Source organism: Bombina bombina, chromosome 3, assembly GCF_027579735.1.
Source record: "Bombina bombina isolate aBomBom1 chromosome 3, aBomBom1.pri, whole genome shotgun sequence".
In the NCBI taxonomy this organism is placed as follows: Eukaryota; Metazoa; Chordata; class Amphibia; order Anura; family Bombinatoridae; genus Bombina; species Bombina bombina.
In genome coordinates this window covers 631448465-631468326 of record NC_069501.1, presented here as the reverse complement: position 1 = coordinate 631468326, position 19862 = coordinate 631448465, and the positions used below count along the sequence as shown (strand labels likewise).

Here is a 19862-nt window from a genome sequence, read left to right as displayed (position 1 = left end):
GCTTTCTATACTTAGGGCAGCAATATGTCAGGAAACAAAGTAAGCACCACCTTACAACTTCCTAAATGCTTAAAAGCCACCACTACTCTGCAGCAGAGACTGACGTGGACTACAGTTATACCCAAATCCTTGCTTGCAGGGAAAACTATCCCAAAAAAGTATTTAATTTCCATTGACAGAGGCAAAAAGAGAGTGGCTGTGGATTATGGGTAGGTTAGTGATACTTAAAGGGACACTAAACCCAAAAGTTTTTTTCATGATTCAAATAGAGAATACAATTTTAAACAACATTCCAATTAACTTCTATTATCAAATTTGCTTCAATCTTTAGATATCCTTTGTTGAAGAAATAGCAATGTATATGGGTGAGCCAATCATAAAAGGCATCTATGTGCAGCCACCAATCCGCAGCTACTGAGCCTATCTAGATATGCTTTTCAGCAAAGGATATAAAACGAATGAAGCAAATTAGATAATAGAAGTAAATTAGAAAGTTGTTTAAAATTGCACGTTCTTTCTAAATCATGAAAGAAAAAATGTGGGTTTCATGCCCCTTTAACAGCTTTCCTGTGGTGCTCTTTGTCGCCTCCTGCTGTCCAGGAGAGATATTCCCACTAGTAATTGATGACTTTGTGGACTCACCATATCTTAGGAAAGAAAACAAGAGTGATTTATCTGATCAATATAGCAAAAAAACAGAATTTATGTTTACCTGATAAATTTCTTTCTCCAACGGTGTGTCCGGTCCACGGCGTCATCCTTACTTGTGGGATATTCTCCTCCCCAACAGGAAATGGCAAAGAGCCCAGCAAAGCTGGTCACATGATCCCTCCTAGGCTCCGCCTACCCCAGTCATTCGACCGACGTTAAGGAGGAATAATAGCATAGGAGAAACCATATGGTACCGTGGTGACTGTAGTTAAAGAAAATAAATTATCAGACCTGATTAAAAAACCAGGGCGGGCCGTGGACCGGACACACCGTTGGAGAAAGAAATTTATCAGGTAAACATAAATTCTGTTTTCTCCAACATAGGTGTGTCCGGTCCACGGCGTCATCCTTACTTGTGGGAACCAATACCAAAGCTTTAGGACACGGATGAAGGGAGGGAGCAAATCAGGTCACCTAAATGGAAGGCACCACGGCTTGCAAAACCTTTCTCCCAAAAATAGCCTCAGAAGAAGCAAAAGTATCAAACTTGTAAAATTTGGTAAAAGTGTGCAGTGAAGACCAAGTCGCTGCCCTACATATCTGATCAACAGAAGCCTCGTTCTTGAAGGCCCATGTGGAAGCCACAGCCCTAGTGGAATGAGCCGTGATTCTTTCGGGAGGCTGCCGTCCGGCAGTCTCGTAAGCCAATCTGATGATGCTTTTAATCCAAAAAGAGAGAGAGGTAGAAGTTGCTTTTTGACCTCTCCTTTTACCTGAATAAACAACAAACAGGGAAGATGTTTGTCTAAAATCCTTTGTAGCATCTAAATAGAATTTTAGAGCGCGAACAACATCCAAATTGTGCAACAAGCGTTCCTTCTTTGAAACTGGTTTCGGACACAGAGAAGGTACGATAATCTCCTGGTTAATGTTTTTGTTAGAAACAACTTTTGGAAGAAAACCAGGTTTAGTACGTAAAACCACCTTATCTGCATGGAACACCAGATAAGGAGGAGAACACTGCAGAGCAGATAATTCTGAAACTCTTCTAGCAGAAGAAATTGCAACTAAAAACAAAACTTTCCAAGATAATAACTTAATATCAACGGAATGTAAGGGTTCAAACGGAACCCCCTGAAGAACTGAAAGAACTAGATTGAGACTCCAAGGAGGAGTCAAAGGTTTGTAAACAGGCTTGATTCTAACCAGAGCCTGAACAAAGGCTTGAACATCTGGCACAGCTGCCAGTTTTTTGTGAAGTAACACCGACAAGGCAGAAATCTGTCCCTTCAGGGAACTTGCCGATAATCCTTTTTCCAATCCTTCTTGAAGGAAGGATAGAATCCTAGGAATCTTAACCTTGTCCCAAGGGAATCCTTTAGATTCACACCAACAGATATATTTTTTCCAAATTTTGTGGTAAATCTTTCTAGTTACAGGCTTTCTGGCCTGAACAAGAGTATCGATAACAGAATCTGAGAAACCTCGCTTCGATAAAATCAAGCGTTCAATCTCCAAGCAGTCAGCTGGAGTGAAACCAGATTCGGATGTTCGAACGGACCCTGAACAAGAAGGTCTCGTCTCAAAGGTAGCTTCCAAGGTGGAGCCGATGACATATTCACCAGATCTGCATACCAAGTCCTGCGTGGCCACGCAGGAGCTATCAAGATCACCGACGCCCTCTCCTGATTGATCCTGGCTACCAGCCTGGGGATGAGAGGAAACGGCGGGAACACATAAGCTAGTTTGAAGGTCCAAGGTGCTACTAGTGCATCCACTAGAGCCGCCTTGGGATCCCTGGATCTGGACCCGTAGCAAGGAACTTTGAAGTTCTGACGAGAGGCCATCAGATCCATGTCTGGAATGCCCCAAAGTTGAGTGACGTGGGCAAAGATTTCCGGATGGAGTTCCCACTCCCCCGGATGCAATGTCTGACGACTCAGAAAATCCGCTTCCCAATTTTCCACTCCCGGGATGTGGATAGCAGACAGGTGGCAGGAGTGAGACTCCGCCCATAGAATAATCTTGGTCACTTCTTCCATCGCTAGGGAACTCCTTGTTCCCCCCTGATGGTTGATGTACGCAACAGTCGTCATGTTGTCTGATTGAAACCGTATGAACTTGGTCCTCGCTAGCTGAGGCCAAGCCTTGAGAGCATTGAATATCGCTCTCAGTTCCAGAATATTTATCGGTAGAAGAGATTCTACCCGAGACCAAAGACCCTGAGCTTTCAGGGATCCCCAGACCGCGCCCCAGCCCATCAGACTGGCGTCGGTCGTGACAATGACCCACTCTGGTCTGTGGAATGTCATCCCTCGTGACAGGTTGTCCAGGGACAGCCACCAACGGAGTGAGTCTCTGGTCCTCTGATTTACTTGTATCTTTGGAGACAAGTCTGTATAGTCCCCATTCCACTGACTGAGCATGCACAGTTGTAATGGTCTTAGATGAATGCGCGCAAAAGGAACTATGTCCATTGTCGCTACCATCAACCCGATCACTTCCATGCACTGAGCTACGGAAGGAAGAGGAACGGAATGAAGTATTCGACAAGAGTCCAGAAGCTTTGTCTTTCTGGCCTCTGTTAGAAAAATCCTCATTTCTGAGGAGTCTATAATTGTTCCCAAGAAGGGAACCCTTGTTGACGGGGATAGAGAACTCTTTTCCACGTTCACTTTCCAGCCGTGCGATCTGAGAAAGGCCAGGACGATGTCCGTGTGAGCCTTTGCTCGAGGGAGGGACGACGCTTGAATCAGAATGTCGTCCAGGTAAGGTACAACTGCAATGCCCCTTGGTCTTAGCACAGCTAGAAGGGACCCTAGTACCTTTGTGAAAATCCTTGGAGCAGTGGCTAATCCGAAAGGAAGCGCCACGAACTGGTAATGTTTGTCCAGGAATGCAAACCTTAGGAACCGATGATGTTCCTTGTGGATAGGAATATGTAGATACGCATCCTTTAAATCCACCGTGGTCATGAATTGACCTTCCTGGATGGAAGGAAGGATAGTTCGAATGGTTTCCATCTTGAAAGATGGGACCTTGAGAAATTTGTTTAAGATCTTGAGATCTAGGATTGGTCTGAACGTTCCCTCTTTTTTGGGAACTATGAACAGATTGGAGTAGAACCCCATCCCTTGTTCTCTCAATGGAACAGGATGAATCACTCCCATTTTTAACAGGTCTTCTACACAATGTAAGAACGCCTGTCTTTTTATGTGGTCTGAAGACAACTGAGACCTGTGGAACCTTCCCCTTGGGGGAAGTCCCTTGAATTCCAGAAGATAACCCTGGGAGACTATTTCTAGCGCCCAAGGATCCAGAACATCTCTTGCCCAAGCCTGAGCGAAGAGAGAGAGTCTGCCCCCCACCAGATCCGGTCCCGGATCGGGGGCCGATATTTCATGCTGTCTTGGTAGCAGTGGCAGGTTTCTTTGCCTGCTTTCCCTTGTTCCAGCCTTGCATTGGTCTCCAAGCTGGCTTGGCCTGAGAAGTATTACCCTCTTGCTTAGAGGACGTAGCACCTTGGGCTGGTCCGTTTTTACGAAAGGGACGAAAATTAGGTCTATTTTTTGCCTTGAAAGGCCGATCCTGAGGAAGGGCATGGCCCTTACCCCCAGTGATATCAGAGATAATCTCTTTCAAGTCAGGACCAAACAGCGTTTTCCCCTTGAAAGGAATGTTTAGTAGCTTGTTCTTGGAAGACGCATCAGCCGACCAAGATTTCAACCAAAGCGCTCTGCGCGCCACAATAGCAAACCCAGAATTCTTAGCCGCTAACTTAGCCAATTGCAAAGAGGCGTCTAGAGTGAAAGAATTAGCCAATTTGAGAGCATTGACTCTGTCCATAATCTCCTCATAAGGAGGAGAGTCACTATCGAGCACCTTAATCAGTTCATCAAACCAGAAATATGCGGCTGTAGTGACAGGGACAATGCATGAAATGGGTTGTAGAAGGTAACCCTGCTGAACAAACATCTTTTTAAGCAAACCTTCTAATTTTTTATCCATAGGATCTTTGAAAGCACAACTATCCTCTATGGGAATAGTGGTGCGTTTGTTTAAAGTAGAAACCGCTCCCTCGACCTTGGGGACTGACTGCCATAAGTCCTTTCTGGGGTCGACCATAGGAAACAATTTTTTAAATATGGGGGGAGGGACGAAAGGAATACCGGGCCTTTCCCATTCTTTATTAACAATGTCCGCCACCCGCTTGGGTATAGGAAAAGCTTCTGGGAGCCCCGGCACCTCTAGGAACTTGTCCATTTTACATAGTTTCTCTGGGATGACCAAATTTTCACAATCATCCAGAGTGGATAATACCTCCTTAAGCAAAATGCGGAGATGTTCCAATTTAAATTTAAAAGTAATCACATCAGATTCAGCCTGCTGAGAAATGTTCCCTAAATCAGTAATTTCTCCCTCAGACAAAACCTCCCTGGCTCCCTCAGATTGGGTTAGGGGCCCTTCAGAGATATAAATATCAGCGTCGTCATGCTCTTCAGTAACTAAAACAGAGCATCCACGCTTACGCTGACAAGGGTTCATTTTGGCTAAAATGTTTTTGACAGAATTATCCATTACAGCCGTTAATTGTTGCATAGTAAGGAGTATTGGCGCGCTAGATGTACTAGGGGCCTCCTGAGTGGGCAAGACTCGTGTAGACGAAGGAGGGAATGATGCAGTACCATGCTTACTCCCCTCACTTGAGGAATCATCTTGGGCATCATTGTCATTATCACATAAATCACATTTATTTAAATGAATAGGAATTCTGGCTTCCCCACATTCAGAACACAGTCTATCTGGTAGTTCAGACATGTTAAACAGGCATAAACTTGATAAGAAAGTACAAAAAACGTTTTGAAATAAAACCGTTACTGTCACTTTAAATTTTAAACTGAACACACTTTATTACTGCAATTGCGAAAAAACATGAAGGAATTGTTCAAAATTCACCAAACTTTCACCACAGTGTCTTAAAGCCTTGAAAATATTGCACACCAATTTTGGAAGCTTTAACCCTTAAAATAACGGAACCGGAGCCGTTTTAAGCTTTAACCCCTTTACAGTCCCTGGTATCTGCTTTGCTGAGACCCAACCAAACCCAAGGGGAATACGATACCAAATGATGCCTTCAGAAGTCTTTTATCAGTATCAGAGCTCCTCTCACATGCGACTGCATGCCATGCCTCTCAAAAACAAGTGCGCAACACCGGCGCGAAAATGAGACTCTGCCTATGCTTTGGGAAAGCCCCTAAAGAATAAGGTGTCTAAAACAGTGCCTGCCGATATAATGATATCAAAATACCCAGAATAAATGATTCCTCAAGGCTAAATAAGTGTTAATATCAATCGATTTAGCCCAAAAAATGTCTACAGTCTAAATAAGCCCTTGTGAAGCCCTTATTTACAATCGTAATAAACATGGCTTACCGGATCCCATAGGGAAAATGACAGCTTCCAGCATTACATCGTCTTGTTAGAATGTGTCATACCTCAAGCAGCAAAGGACTGCAAACTGTTCCCCCAACTGAAGTTAATGCTCTCAACAGTCCTGTGTGGAACAGCCATGGATTTTAGTTACGGTTGCTAAAATCATTTTCCTCATACAAACAGAATTCTTCATCTCTTTTCTGTTTCTGAGTAAATAGTACGTACCAGCACTATTTGAAAATAACAAACTCTTGATTGAATAATGAAAAACTACAGTTAAACACTAAAAAACTCTAAGCCATCTCCGTGGAGATGTTGCCTGTACAACGGCAAAGAGAATGACTGGGGTAGGCGGAGCCTAGGAGGGATCATGTGACCAGCTTTGCTGGGCTCTTTGCCATTTCCTGTTGGGGAGGAGAATATCCCACAAGTAAGGATGACGCCGTGGACCGGACACACCTATGTTGGAGAATTTATGTTTACCTGATAAATTACTTTCTCCAACGGTGTGTCCGGTCCACGGCGTCATCCTTACTTGTGGGATATTCTCTTCCCCAACAGGAAATGGCAAAGAGCCCAGCAAAGCTGGTCACATGATCCCTCCTAGGCTCCGCCTTCCCCAGTCATTCGACCGACATAAAGGAGGAATATTTGCATAGGAGAAACCATATGATACCGTGGTGACTGTAGTTAAAGAAAATAAATTATCAGACCTGATTAAAAAACCAGGGCGGGCCGTGGACCGGACACACCCGTGGAGAAAGTAATTTATCAGGTAAACATAAATTCTGTTTTCTCCAACATAGGTGTGTCCGGTCCACGGCGTCATCCTTACTTGTGGGAACCAATACCAAAGCTTTAGGACACGGATGAAGGGAGGGAGCAAATCAGGTCACCTAGATGGAAGGCACCACGGCTTGCAAAACCTTTCTCCCAAAAATAGCCTCAGAAGAAGCAAAAGTATCAAACTTGTAAAATTTAGTAAAAGTGTGCAGTGAAGACCAAGTCGCTGCCTTACATATCTGATCAACAGAAGCCTCGTTCTTGAAGGCCCATGTGGAAGCCACAGCCCTAGTGGAATGAGCTGTGATTCTTTCAGGAGGCTGCCGTCCGGCAGTCTCATAAGCCAATCTGATGATGCTTTTAATCCAAAAAGAGAGAGAGGTAGAAGTTGCTTTTTGACCTCTCCTTTTACCAGAATAAACAACAAACAAGGAAGATGTTTGTCTAAAATCCTTTGTAGCATCTAAATAGAATTTTAGAGCACGAACAACATCCAAATTGTGCAACAAACGTTCCTTCTTTGAAACTGGATTCGGACACAAAGAAGGCACGACTATCTCCTGGTTAATGTTTTTGTTAGAAACAACTTTCGGAAGAAAACCAGGTTTAGTACGTAAAACCACCTTATCTGCATGGAACACCAGATAAGGAGGAGAACACTGCAGAGCAGATAATTCTGAAACTCTTCTAGCAGAAGAAATTGCAACCAAAAACAAAACTTTCCAAGATAATAACTTAATATCAACGGAATGTAAGGGTTCAAACGGAACCCCCTGAAGAACTGAAAGAACTAAATTGAGACTCCAAGGAGGAGTCAAAGGTTTGTAAACAGGCTTGATTCTAACCAGAGCCTGAACAAAGGCTTGAACATCTGGCACAGCTGCCAGCTTTTTGTGAAGTAACACAGACAAGGCAGAAATCTGTCCCTTCAAGGAACTTGCAGATAATCCTTTCTCCAAACCTTCTTGAAGAAAGGATAGAATCTTAGGAATTTTTACCTTGTCCCAAGGGAATCCTTTAGATTCACACCAACAGATATATTTTTTCCATATTTTGTGGTAAATTTTTCTAGTTACAGGCTTTCTGGCCTGAACAAGAGTATCAATGACAGAATCTGAGAACCCTCGCTTTGATAAGATCAAGCGTTCAATCTCCAAGCAGTCAGTTGGAGTGAGACCAGATTCGGATGTTCGAACGGACCTTGAACAAGAAGGTCTCGTCTCAAAGGTAGCTTCCATGGTGGAGCCGATGACATATTCACCAGGTCTGCATACCAAGTCCTGCGTGGCCACGCAGGAGCTATCAAGATCACCGATGCCCTCTCCTGATTGATCCTGGCTACCAGCCTGGGGATGAGAGGAAACGGCGGGAATACATAAGCTAGTTTGAAGGTCCAAGGTGCTACTAGTGCATCTACTAGAGTCGCCTTGGGATCCCTGGATCTGGACCCGTAGCAAGGAACCTTGAAGTTCTGACGAGAGGCCATCAGATCCATGTCTGGAATGCCCCACAATTGAGTAATTTGGGCAAAGATTTCCGGATGGAGTTCCCACTCCCCCGGATGAAATGTCTGACGACTCAGAAAATCCGCTTCCCAATTTTCCACTCCTGGGATGTGGATTGCGGACAAGTGGCAGGAGTGAGTCTCCGCCCATTGAATGATTTTGGTCACTTCTTCCATCGCCAGGGAACTCCTTGTTCCCCCCTGATGGTTGATGTACGCAACAGTCGTCATGTTGTCTGATTGAAACCGTATGAACTTGGCCTTTGCTAGCTGAGGCCAAGCCTTGAGAGCATTGAATATCGCTCTCAGTTCCAGAATATTTATCGGGAGAAGAGATTCTTCCCGAGACCAAAGACCCTGAGCTTTCAGGGGTCCCCAGACCGCGCCCCAGCCCACCAGACTGGCGTCGGTCGTGACAATGACCCACTCTGGTCTGCGGAAGCTCATCCCCTGTGACAGGTTGTCCAGGGACAGCCACCAACGGAGTGAATCTCTGGTCCTCTGATCTACTTGTATCGTCGGAGACAAGTCTGTATAGTCCCCATTCCACTGACTGAGCATGCACAGTTGTAATGGTCTTAGATGAATTCGCGCAAAAGGAACTATGTCCATTGCCGCTACCATCAAACCTATTACTTCCATGCACTGCGCTATGGAAGGAAGAGGAACAGAATGAAGTATTTGACAAGAGTTTAGAAGTTTTGATTTTCTGGCCTCTGTCAGAAAAATCCTCATTTCTAAGGAGTCTATTATTGTTCCCAAGAAGGGAACCCTTGTTAACGGAGATAGAGAACTTTTTTCTACGTTCACTTTCCACCCGTGAGATCTGAGAAAGGCCAGGACAATGTCCGTGTGAGCCTTTGCTTGAGGAAGGGACGACGCTTGAATCAGAATGTCGTCCAAGTAAGGTACTACTGCAATGCCCCTTGGTCTTAGCACCGCTAGAAGGGACCCTAGTACCTTTGTGAAAATCCTTGGAGCAGTGGCTAATCCGAACGGAAGTGCCACAAACTGGTAATGCTTGTCCAGGAATGCGAACCTTAGGAACCGATGATGTTCCTTGTGGATAGGAATATGTAGATACGCATCCTTTAAATCCACCGTGGTCATGAATTGACCTTCCTGGATGGAAGGAAGAATTGTTCAAATGGTTTCCATTTTGAACGATGGAACCTTGAGAAACTTGTTTAGGATCTTGAGATCTAAGATTGGTCTGATTGTTCCCTCTTTTTTGGGAACTACGAACAGATTGGAGTAGAACCCCATCCCTTGTTCTCCTAAAGGAACAGGATGAATCACTCCCATTTTTAACAGGTCTTCTACACAATGTAAGAATGCCTGTCTTTTTATGTGGTCTGAAGACAATTGAGACCTGTGGAACCTCCCCCTTGGGGGAAGCCCCTTGAATTCCAGAAGATAACCTTGGGAGACTATTTCTAGTGCCCAAGGATCCAGAACATCTCTTGCCCAAGCCTGAGCGAAGAGAGAGAGTCTGCCCCCCACCAGATCCGGTCCCGGATCGGGGGCCAACATCTCATGCTGTCTTGGTAGCAGTGGCAGGTTTCTTGGCCTGCTTTCCTTTGTTCCAGCCTTGCATTGGTCTCCAGGCTGGCTTGGCTTGAGAAGTATTACCCTCTTGCTTAGAGGACGTAGCACTTGGGGCTGGTCCGTTTCTGCGAAAGGGACGAAAATTAGGTTTATTTTTGGCCTTGAAAGACCTATCCTGAGGAAGGGCGTGGCCCTTGCCCCCAGTGATATCAGAGATAATCTCTTTCAAGTCAGGGCCAAACAGCGTTTTCCCCTTGAAAGGAATGTTAAGCAATTTGTTCTTGGAAGACGCATCCGCTGACCAAGATTTTAACCAAAGCGCTCTGCGCGCCACAATAGCAAAACCAGAATTTTTCGCCGCTAACCTAGCCAATTGCAAAGTGGCGTCTAGGGTGAAAGAATTAGCCAATTTGAGAGCACGAATTCTGTCCATAATCTCCTCATAAGAAGAAGAATTATTATTGAGCGCCTTTTCTAGCTCATCGAACCAGAAACACGCTGCTGTAGTGACAGGAACAATGCATGAAATTGGTTGTAGAAGGTAACCTTGCTGAACAAACATCTTTTTAAGCAAACCTTCTAATTTTTTATCCATAGGATCTTTGAAAGCACAACTATCTTCTATGGGTATAGTGGTGCGTTTGTTTAGAGTAGAAACCGCCCCCTCGACCTTGGGGACTGTCTGCCATAAGTCCTTTCTGGGGTCGACCATAGGAAACAATTTTTTAAATATGGGGGGAGGGACGAAAGGTATACCGGGCCTTTCCCATTCTTTATTTACAATGTCCGCCACCCGCTTGGGTATAGGAAAAGCTTCGGGGGGCCCCGGGACCTCTAGGAACTTGTCCATTTTACATAGTTTCTCTGGAATGACCAAATTCTCACAATCATCCAGAGTGGATAACACCTCCTTAAGCAGAGCGCGGAGATGTTCCAATTTAAATTTAAATGTAATCACATCAGGTTCAGCTTGTTGAGAAATTTTCCCTGAATCTGAAATTTCTCCCTCAGACAAAACCTCCCTGGCCCCCTCAGACTGGTGTAGGGGCCCTTCAGAACCAATATCATCAGCGTCCTCATGCTCTTCAGTATTTTCTAAAACAGAGCAGTCGCGCTTTCGCTGATAAGTGGGCATTTTGGCTAAAATGTTTTTGATAGAATTATCCATTACAGCCGTTAATTGTTGCATAGTAAGGAGTATTGGCGCGCTAGATGTACTAGGGGCCTCCTGTGTGGGCAAGACTGGTGTAGACGAAGGAGGGGATGATGCAGTACCATGCTTACTCCCCTCACTTGAGGAATCATCTTGGGCATCATTTTCTCTAAATTTTGTGTCACATAAATCACATCTATTTAAATGAGAAGGAACCTTGGCTTCCCCACATTCAGAACACAGTCTATCTGGTAGTTCAGACATGTTAAACAGGCAAAAACTTGATAACAAAGTACAAAAAACGTTTTAAAATAAACCGTTACTGTCACTTTAAATTTTAAACTGAACACACTTTATTACTGCAATTGCGAAAAAGTATGAAGGAATTGTTCAAAATTCACCAAAATTTCACCACAGTGTCTTAAAGCCTTAAAAGTATTGCACACCAAATTTGGAAGCTTTAACCCTTAAAATAACGGAACCGGAGCCGTTTTTATATTTAACCCCTTTACAGTCCCTGGTATCTGCTTTGCTGAGACCCAACCAAGCCCAAAGGGGAATACGATACCAAATGACGCCTTCAGAAAGTCTTTTCTATGTATCAGAGCTCCTCACACATGCATCTGCATGTCATGCTTCTCAAAAACAAGTGCGCAATAGAGGCGCGAAAATGAGACTCTGCCTATGATTAGGGAAAGCCCCTAGAGAATAAGGTGTCCAATACAGTGCCTGCCGGTTATTTTACATAATTCCCAAGATTAAAATAATTCCTCAAGGCTATGGAGTATAAAATATGTTTATATATAAATCGATTTAGCCCAGAAAATGTCTACAGTCTTAAAAAGCCCTTGTGAAGCCCTTTTTTTCTTTCTGTAATAAAAAATGGCTTACCGGATCCCATAGGGAAAATGACAGCTTCCAGCATTACATCGTCTTGTTAGAATGTGTCAAACCTCAAGCAGCAAAAGTCTGCTCACTGTTCCCCCAACTGAAGTTAATTCCTCTCAACAGTCCTGTGTGGAAACAGCCATCGATTTTAGTAACGGTTGCTAAAATCATTTTCCTCTTACAAACAGAAATCTTCATCTCTTTTCTGTTTCAGAGTAAATAGTACATACCAGCACTATTTTAAAATAACAAACTCTTGATTGAATAATAAAAACTACAGTTAAACACTAAAAAACTCTAAGCCATCTCCGTGGAGATGTTGCCTGTACAACGGCAAAGAGAATGACTGGGGAAGGCGGAGCCTAGGAGGGATCATGTGACCAGCTTTGCTGGGCTCTTTGCCATTTCCTGTTGGGGAAGAGAATATCCCACAAGTAAGGATGACGCCGTGGACCGGACACACCTATGTTGGAGAAATGCATCTATTTTCATTATTAAGGAAGTCTAGGAAAATGTGTAAGAAAGGGATAGGAATGAGGAAAAAATGCTAGGGAGTAAATGGGGAACCACAAAAGTTAACAGTAAAACAAAAATCTAAGTCTGCTTGTGCGTTGTATACAAAGTTCTATTGGCTATAGTGCTGGATTATACCACAGTTCTCAGATACCAGGGACTGAAAATAGCATAAATCAGTTCCTGTTAGACATGATAGTGCAGAACACTGTTATATTCCACACGGTCATTGGCTGCACACTCTACTGACCTATTTATAACTGTCTCTAATTAGCCACAACAGAGAAGGTAACCTAAGTTACAACATGGCAGCTCACATTTTTTTTATAGACACTAAAACTTTACACTTATTTTGTCAATATTTAAATATTTAAACAGCTAATGAAAATTTAAAAACTACATCTATATGTTATTCTTAGACTAATCTTTTCTTTGAATGCATCATTCTATCTAGCATTTATTTAGTGTTTAATGTCCGTTTAAGGCTAAATGTTTTGGTTTTGTCTTTCAGGATTCCCTAAGGCTAAATGTTTCAGTGTTGTCTTTATGTTGAGCTAAGACATAGAACACCCTCAGACTATGTGATACAATAGAAAAAAAAATAATCATGCAATATTTTTCAGGCACTTCTCAAATTACACATCATTTAGGGCTAGAGTGGAGCGCTAATTTATCCCACGTCTGCAAACAGGCAAATTTGCAGTGTATGATGTAATCAGAACTAGGCTCCCCATTGGAGCCTAGAGAAGCGTGTTCTCATGAGCGCAATGCTTCCAAACATTAGCATGCGTTGGTATTACTCAATGGAAGTATGGCTTTCACAAAAGCGATATTTAGTGCTCCATTTGTAATCTGGCTCTTAAACACAGTATATGACCTCATATAAAGTACAGAAGTAGTTATTACTGATCAGTACGAACATTGCTACAATGAATTGTAATTACCTGTTGGCATGGAACCATACATTGGCAAGATGAGCAATCCCTTCACTGAAGAGTCAAAGACATCATATTGATAGTCGATACACTCTGCTTTTTTGAAAAGTGAGTTGCAGGCTTTCTCTATCTCTAATTGACCTAGATTGAGGAACAGATCATTTTAAAACACTTAAAGCCTTTTTACACTTTTATTTAAAACCTTTTTACACTTTTTATATTAACAAAAACATAAATTATGCTTACCTGATCATTTCCTTTTCTTCCGTGGGAAAGAGTCCACAGCCGCATTCATTACTTATGGGAAATAAGACCCTGACCACAAGGAGGAGGCAAAGACCCACCAGCCAAAGGCATAAATACTCCTCCCACTTCCCCTATCCCCCAGTCATTCAGCCAAGGAACAGTGGAAGAAGCATCACGGTGAAAGGGTGCTAGAAGATAAAAAAAACAAACACCACGACTCAAAAAAACGGTCAGAGGGCTGTGGACTCTTTCCCACGGATGAAAAGGAAATTATCAGGTAAGCATAATTTATGTTTTTCTTCCTAATGGGAAAGAGTCCACAGCCTCATTCTTTACTTATGAGAAATTTATACTCAAGCCAAAGAGGACACAGAATGCCAAAACGGGAGGGTAAGAGGCGGACCAATAAAGGCCCCAACCTAAAAACAGATTCCCAAGAAAACAAAGTCCCAGTTCATCCGAAACAGGGATCAACAAACATTTTGAAAAAAAAACGGTCCCAGAAACACAAATCTACCAACAGTCCAAAGAACCTAGATAGAACCACGAGTGGGTCCAACCGAGAGCACCCACCTCAAGGACAGCATCTGGCAACAACTCCGCCGCAGCCCCTCAACCAAGCGAGGGACCCCGACTAAAAATTCCCAGAGGGAAGATAAAAGACAGAAGAAAAGGAACGTCCAGGGTGACAAGGAGACAACCCGGAGCCACTCAGTAGGCTACACCCGAACAGACTATATGAAAAGTCAGGAAAGGACCAGAAAAGAAACAAACTAATCTTAAGGACCAGCAAATGCCAAAACAGCGAGACAGCGTGGACACGCGTCACCATATAAACGAGGACGTGAAGGAAAACCCCCACCCCAGTGAGCAGGGGAAAACAGACCAAGTCCCACACCCCTGACCACAAGAGACTGAGGACGCCTCACAAGCAAGGAAAAATTTCCCTATCCGGAGAAAAACTCAGGAGAGAGACAGGAAAAGGATGGCAAAAACTAGTGGCGCAAAAATAAGCAGAGTCCCCATTCGAAAACGGATATGAAACATCCCGCTCCTACGCAACGGAAACTGCGCAGAACACTACACCACTATAGGCCACAGAGCCGCGGAACATCCTTCCTGTTCTGAACAAAGAGATCCCAAGGATCCAACTCCCCCAGAGGGTTCCGAAAAACACCTCACAAGGGACCCTAAAGTGCATGCTAGCGGAGTTCAAGGAGCAACAGTTGCCCTGGAGACAACAGCAACCTTCTGCAAGCTGGGTAGCAAAGCTAACCATAGGCCAAAATAGCTGACCACCACCCCTACACAAAAGGAAGGGAAGGACCACCAGGCACGCTTGAGAAGCGACCAGACCCCGGGAAAAACCCCAGAGACCTGAGGACACAATCCCTAAGGGCAAGCCCACAGACATCAGATATGAAATAGCAAGTAATCGCAGCTGAGTACAAACTCAAGAACTGCAGCTTGCTAGTCAGACAAGCTAACCACTAGGCCACCTGGGCTTAATAGCTTGCCAGCAGACAAGGTAAAATTACTGTAGCTGTTTCCCAACAGCAAACCTTCCGCTTACTAGGCAGCAAAGCGAATCCAAAAGAGACAAGAGTCCCTCAGAAAAGTGCAAGACAGGGAGCACTTGTCCCCAGGACATCCAACCAATCTACAAAATGATTGTACAGGCACAGAACGCCCAAAGTATTGAGTGACCAGCGCAAATCCTAGGACAGAAAGGAATACAGACCTCCCAGAACCCAACAAAAGGGCCAAGACTGAGAGCAACCGCTCGAGCCCCCTTAAGACAAGCAGCAAGGCGACCAACAAGCCCAACCCATGTGCCGTGACAAAGTCTGAAGAAGGCAGAGACAAAGGGGAAAAAGAGGTCAAACCGAGCTAGAGCTAGTCCTAGACACGAAAGAGGAATAGGAAAAGGAAACCCCTTAACAAAAAGGCCCAGAGCCCATCCTCCACAAAGGTATCAAACCAAAAATACCCCAGACTCCCTAAAAGGGAGACAATAGGACCCATCCTGACCCAACCCCAAATCCCAGGGGCACAACAGGGACATACAGATAGGATAAAGAGCTAGACTGCCAGAACCGTAGACTCACCCCCGAGATACACAATGGAATCATAAAGGAGGAAACCAGACTTCCATAAGTGAGCGCCCAAGGCAGCAAGACTAAGCCGGACCAGCTGGCAGGCTATCTCAATGAGGAAAAAGAACCTTGAATCAAAATCCAAGAAGGACACAAGAGATACTGCGAAAACTACCCACAGCACAAGTTCAGTAGGGGAAAAAAAAACTAATCAGTAGCCCTGAGGCACAGGACTCCAAGAACAGAGCCCACCACGGGCCCAAACCCCCAAGGGGCGATAAAGACGACCAGGGCACCAGTGACAACACCAGAGAAGCCAATCCAAAATCCCATCAGAGCCTAAAAAGCTCCCAGGGGTGGAGGTAGAGAACATTGGCCACCTCCGCATGACAGCCTAAACTACACGATGGCAAAGACTCTAGGAGAACCATCAACAGTAGCTCAAAAGGGCAGAACCACTCTACACAGTAAGGATCACACCCCTCGGATCAGGGATGCAAAAGGACGCGGTGGGATACCACCGGTCCCGACGTCGAGTGCGGACTGACACGGGCCAGACCCGAAGGTCCAGAAGAATAGTGTAATTTTTCTCTTTTTTTTGTGTATAAAAACAAATCACTGAACAAGAGAATCAGTAGGTCCCGCCGGACCAGCCAGGCGCATCATGCGTCACTAACAAGTAACAGGTCACACACAAAACTCCGGAAGAAATCCGGGAACAACTTCCATAGAAGAACTTAAATCAAGCAATCCCAGAATTCCCATAGGGAAAACAGAAAGAAAAATAATCCGGCCTGGATAAAAGAAAACCAAGGGCACCCGAAGGCATCTGCCCAGAGGGAACTATGTCTCCGCAGGACCTGCCAAACAGAAACGTAACCTCCAGAAAAAAAGACTGGGAAAGCTCACAGTAGACCAACCGGGGAGAGACACATCCCCACTAGCCTATCTCGAAGAACCTTGAGAGAACTGAGAAGTTCCTCGGACCATAAAGGAAAGAATCCCCCAATAAATCAAAAAGTCGCCGTAATAGGACACGCAGCCGCCCAATCCTATAATAAAAGGAACAACAAGGGGGAACAAACACCCCCAGGGGGAATATTATAGTGCCGTTCACGGTCTGAACATCCGGAATAGGCAGGCACATAACAGGCACATAACTGCAAGGAAACTTCAGGGTCCTGCAAGCGAATCAGCACCATTAAAATATTAAATCGAAAATGTCCCGCCATCTCCGGGGGAAACTATCCACCCTGCGCGGAGGGGACATTAACATCGGGCCAACCTCAAAAGTAAAAGGAGTATGCGATTGGGAAGCGCCTCCTGAGGAGCAGAGTCCCCAGAGGCGGATTGCTCGGAAGGCCCAGGGTCCCCCGAGCCAGAGGGACCTGGCAAACTATCCAGGCATGAAAGCCAGGATTTGCAGACTTGTAATAACAGGGCCAAATTACGGTCCTCATTCAAGGACGACTGGACAACTGGAAGTAAAATAATTTTAAAAGAAAACTTCTGACATCTCTGCCAACCTCCTGGGACGAAAGGCAAAGAATGACTGGGGGATAGGGGAAGTGGGAGGAATATTTATTCCTTTGGCTGGTGGGTCTTTGCCTCCTTCTGGTGGCCAGCTTCTTATTTCCCATAAGTAATGAATGTGGCTGTGGACTCTTTACCATTAGGAAGAAAATACATTTTCTAGCCAACTTTTCTAAAGTTGACCATACTCATTTAGAGATTGCCTTCACAATCTGTTATACTGAAAAGCATAACTGCTGCTAAATATCAGTCCCTACTACTTAGCCAACACATCATAAGCCAAAGCCTTTATTTGACTAACACCATTTTAACATATGGTCTCACTTAAAGGGACAGTCAACACCAGAATTTTTGTTGTTTAAAAAGATAGATAATCCCTTTATTACCCATTCCCCAGTTTTGCATAACCAACACTGTTATATTAATATACTTTTTACTGCTGTGACTATCTTGTATCTAAGCATCTCCTGACCGCCCCTAATCACATGACTTTTAGTTATTATCTATTGACTTGCATTTTAGCCAATTAGTGCAGTGTCTGCCACAACCCACGGGCGTGATCACAATGCTATCTATAGGGTTTACCTGAACTACTCTCCCCTGTTGTGAAAAGCAAATGCAAAAGCATGTGATTAGAGGCGGCCTTCAAGTGCTTAGAAATTATCATATGAGCCTTCCTAGGTTTGCTCTCAACTAGAATACCAAGAGAACAAAGCAAAATTGTTGATAAAAGTAAATTGGAAAGTTGTTTAAAATTACATGCCCTATTTGAAAAATAAAAGTTTTTTTTGGCCTTGACTGTCCCTTTAATGCATGCTTCATCTGAGTTTGCTGGTGACTTACACTGCATTAATTTGCATTCAGCTGGAAGTTATTATGCATATGCATACAAAAGTACAGCAAATTTCCATGTAAAGTACAATTTTTAATTATACTAGAACCAACATTATCTTTCAAATGATCATTAAAGTAGACCTGCATAATTAATACATGTATAATAAAAGACAAGGCAAACTTTGATTTCCAAAAGCGATTTTTCTCTGACATATCTTAAAGTTTCCTTTCATTTCCTTGTCCCCTATACCACATGAAAAGCTGTCAGCCAATCACAGGCTAACATATGGTTCGGCAAACCCAGGGAGCCACTGGCACCTAGAATTTTACCCCTGGTTCCTAACTTTTTGGGTTATTCTCAATATATCTATATAGAAATACCACTGTATGGCGCCTAAACGTTTTTCTGGCTCCTAAATATTCTTACTGGCTCCTAAATTTTAAACAGGTTTGTCGACCCCTTGTAACATATACAAAAATTATCTGTGAACTCTTTGTCCTTCAGCAACGTATACCAAGTAAATTTAATAAAAGAAGTAAACGGGAAAGTTTTTTTTTATTTTTTTATTTCATATTCTATATGAATCATGAATTTTGACTTTCATTTCTTTCATAATTTAGATAGAGCATATAATTTTATTTTATTTTGCTTTATTCTCTTGGTATCCTTTATTGAAGGAAGCTAGCTGAACACCTTGGTAAGAAATTTATAAGAGGTATATATGTGCAGCCACCAATCAGCAGCTAGGTACCAGCTCCTAAGTCTATCTAGGTATGCTTTTCAACAAAAGATACCAAAAGAACAAAACAAATTAGGTAATATCAGTCAATTGTAATGTTGTTACAAATTGTATGCTCTATTTGAATAATGAACAAATATTTTTGGGGACTTCGTGTCCCTTTAATAAAAGTTCCACAAGTGTAGAATGATCTGAGCTGAAACATGCCAAAATGAATAGGGTGAGGGGATTTTATAAGGAGGCAAGATGGGACTATAAATGGAAACAATGGCACAGACAATAAAATCAAGGCTAAGTAGTATGCAGTGAGATGATTGCACTAAAATACAGCTCCATCTACAGATAGGGTTGCCAGCTGTGCTCCATAAAAATACCGGACGATCTATAGGTGACTGGACACGGGACGTGGCTGGGTTCATACAATGTCCCCAAAAAAGCTCAACCTTAGGCCCCACCCTTGATCCCACCACAAATATTTTTCACCCCTTGGTTGCCAGTAACACATGTACGTAGAAGTGATGTGACCCCCTTGGCTGATAGAAGTAAACACCCAGCAATGATCGAACATCCCTATGTTTGCCTGTAACATATATAATAGAAAATGCACAGTGTAACTTCTTTTTTAAGCATATTTCTAATGCATAAATGCCTAGAAGACCCTGTATTTTTGTACAGATTGTACTGGACAGCCTGCTAAAATACCTGACAGCCTATTTGTATAGTTCAGATCAACTATAATTAATATAAAATTGATACAGACATAAAGGCTTCTAAATGTGAGGAATCTACTATTAAATAATGACAGACCTACCACCTGTATTTTCCTAGCTACACTACACAATTACATATGCTAATTCATATGGCTGGTAACCCCCGAGTTAATCACATGACATGATCCTGAGGCTCAGCCATAGCTCTGTAGATATTACCAGACCAAAGCAGTTCATGTAATTTTAATAATCTATTCCCAACATATAAGCACTGGAAACTCAGAATTTATAATGG

The 19862-nt window shown here is 43.5% G+C and overlaps 1 protein-coding gene across 3 annotated transcripts in view; it reads right to left on the bottom strand.

Moving 5' to 3' along the window:
- The window catches only part of DHX40 (DEAH-box helicase 40), a 527461-nt gene that overhangs the window by 274765 nt on the left and 232834 nt on the right, over window positions 1–19862 (bottom strand). For all 3 annotated transcript variants that reach the window (XM_053707320.1, XM_053707319.1, XM_053707321.1), the window contains exon 7: window positions 13418–13549. In XM_053707320.1, the coding sequence (XP_053563295.1) occupies window positions 13418–13549 (132 nt within the window). The remainder of the gene's footprint in view (window positions 1–13417; window positions 13550–19862) is intronic.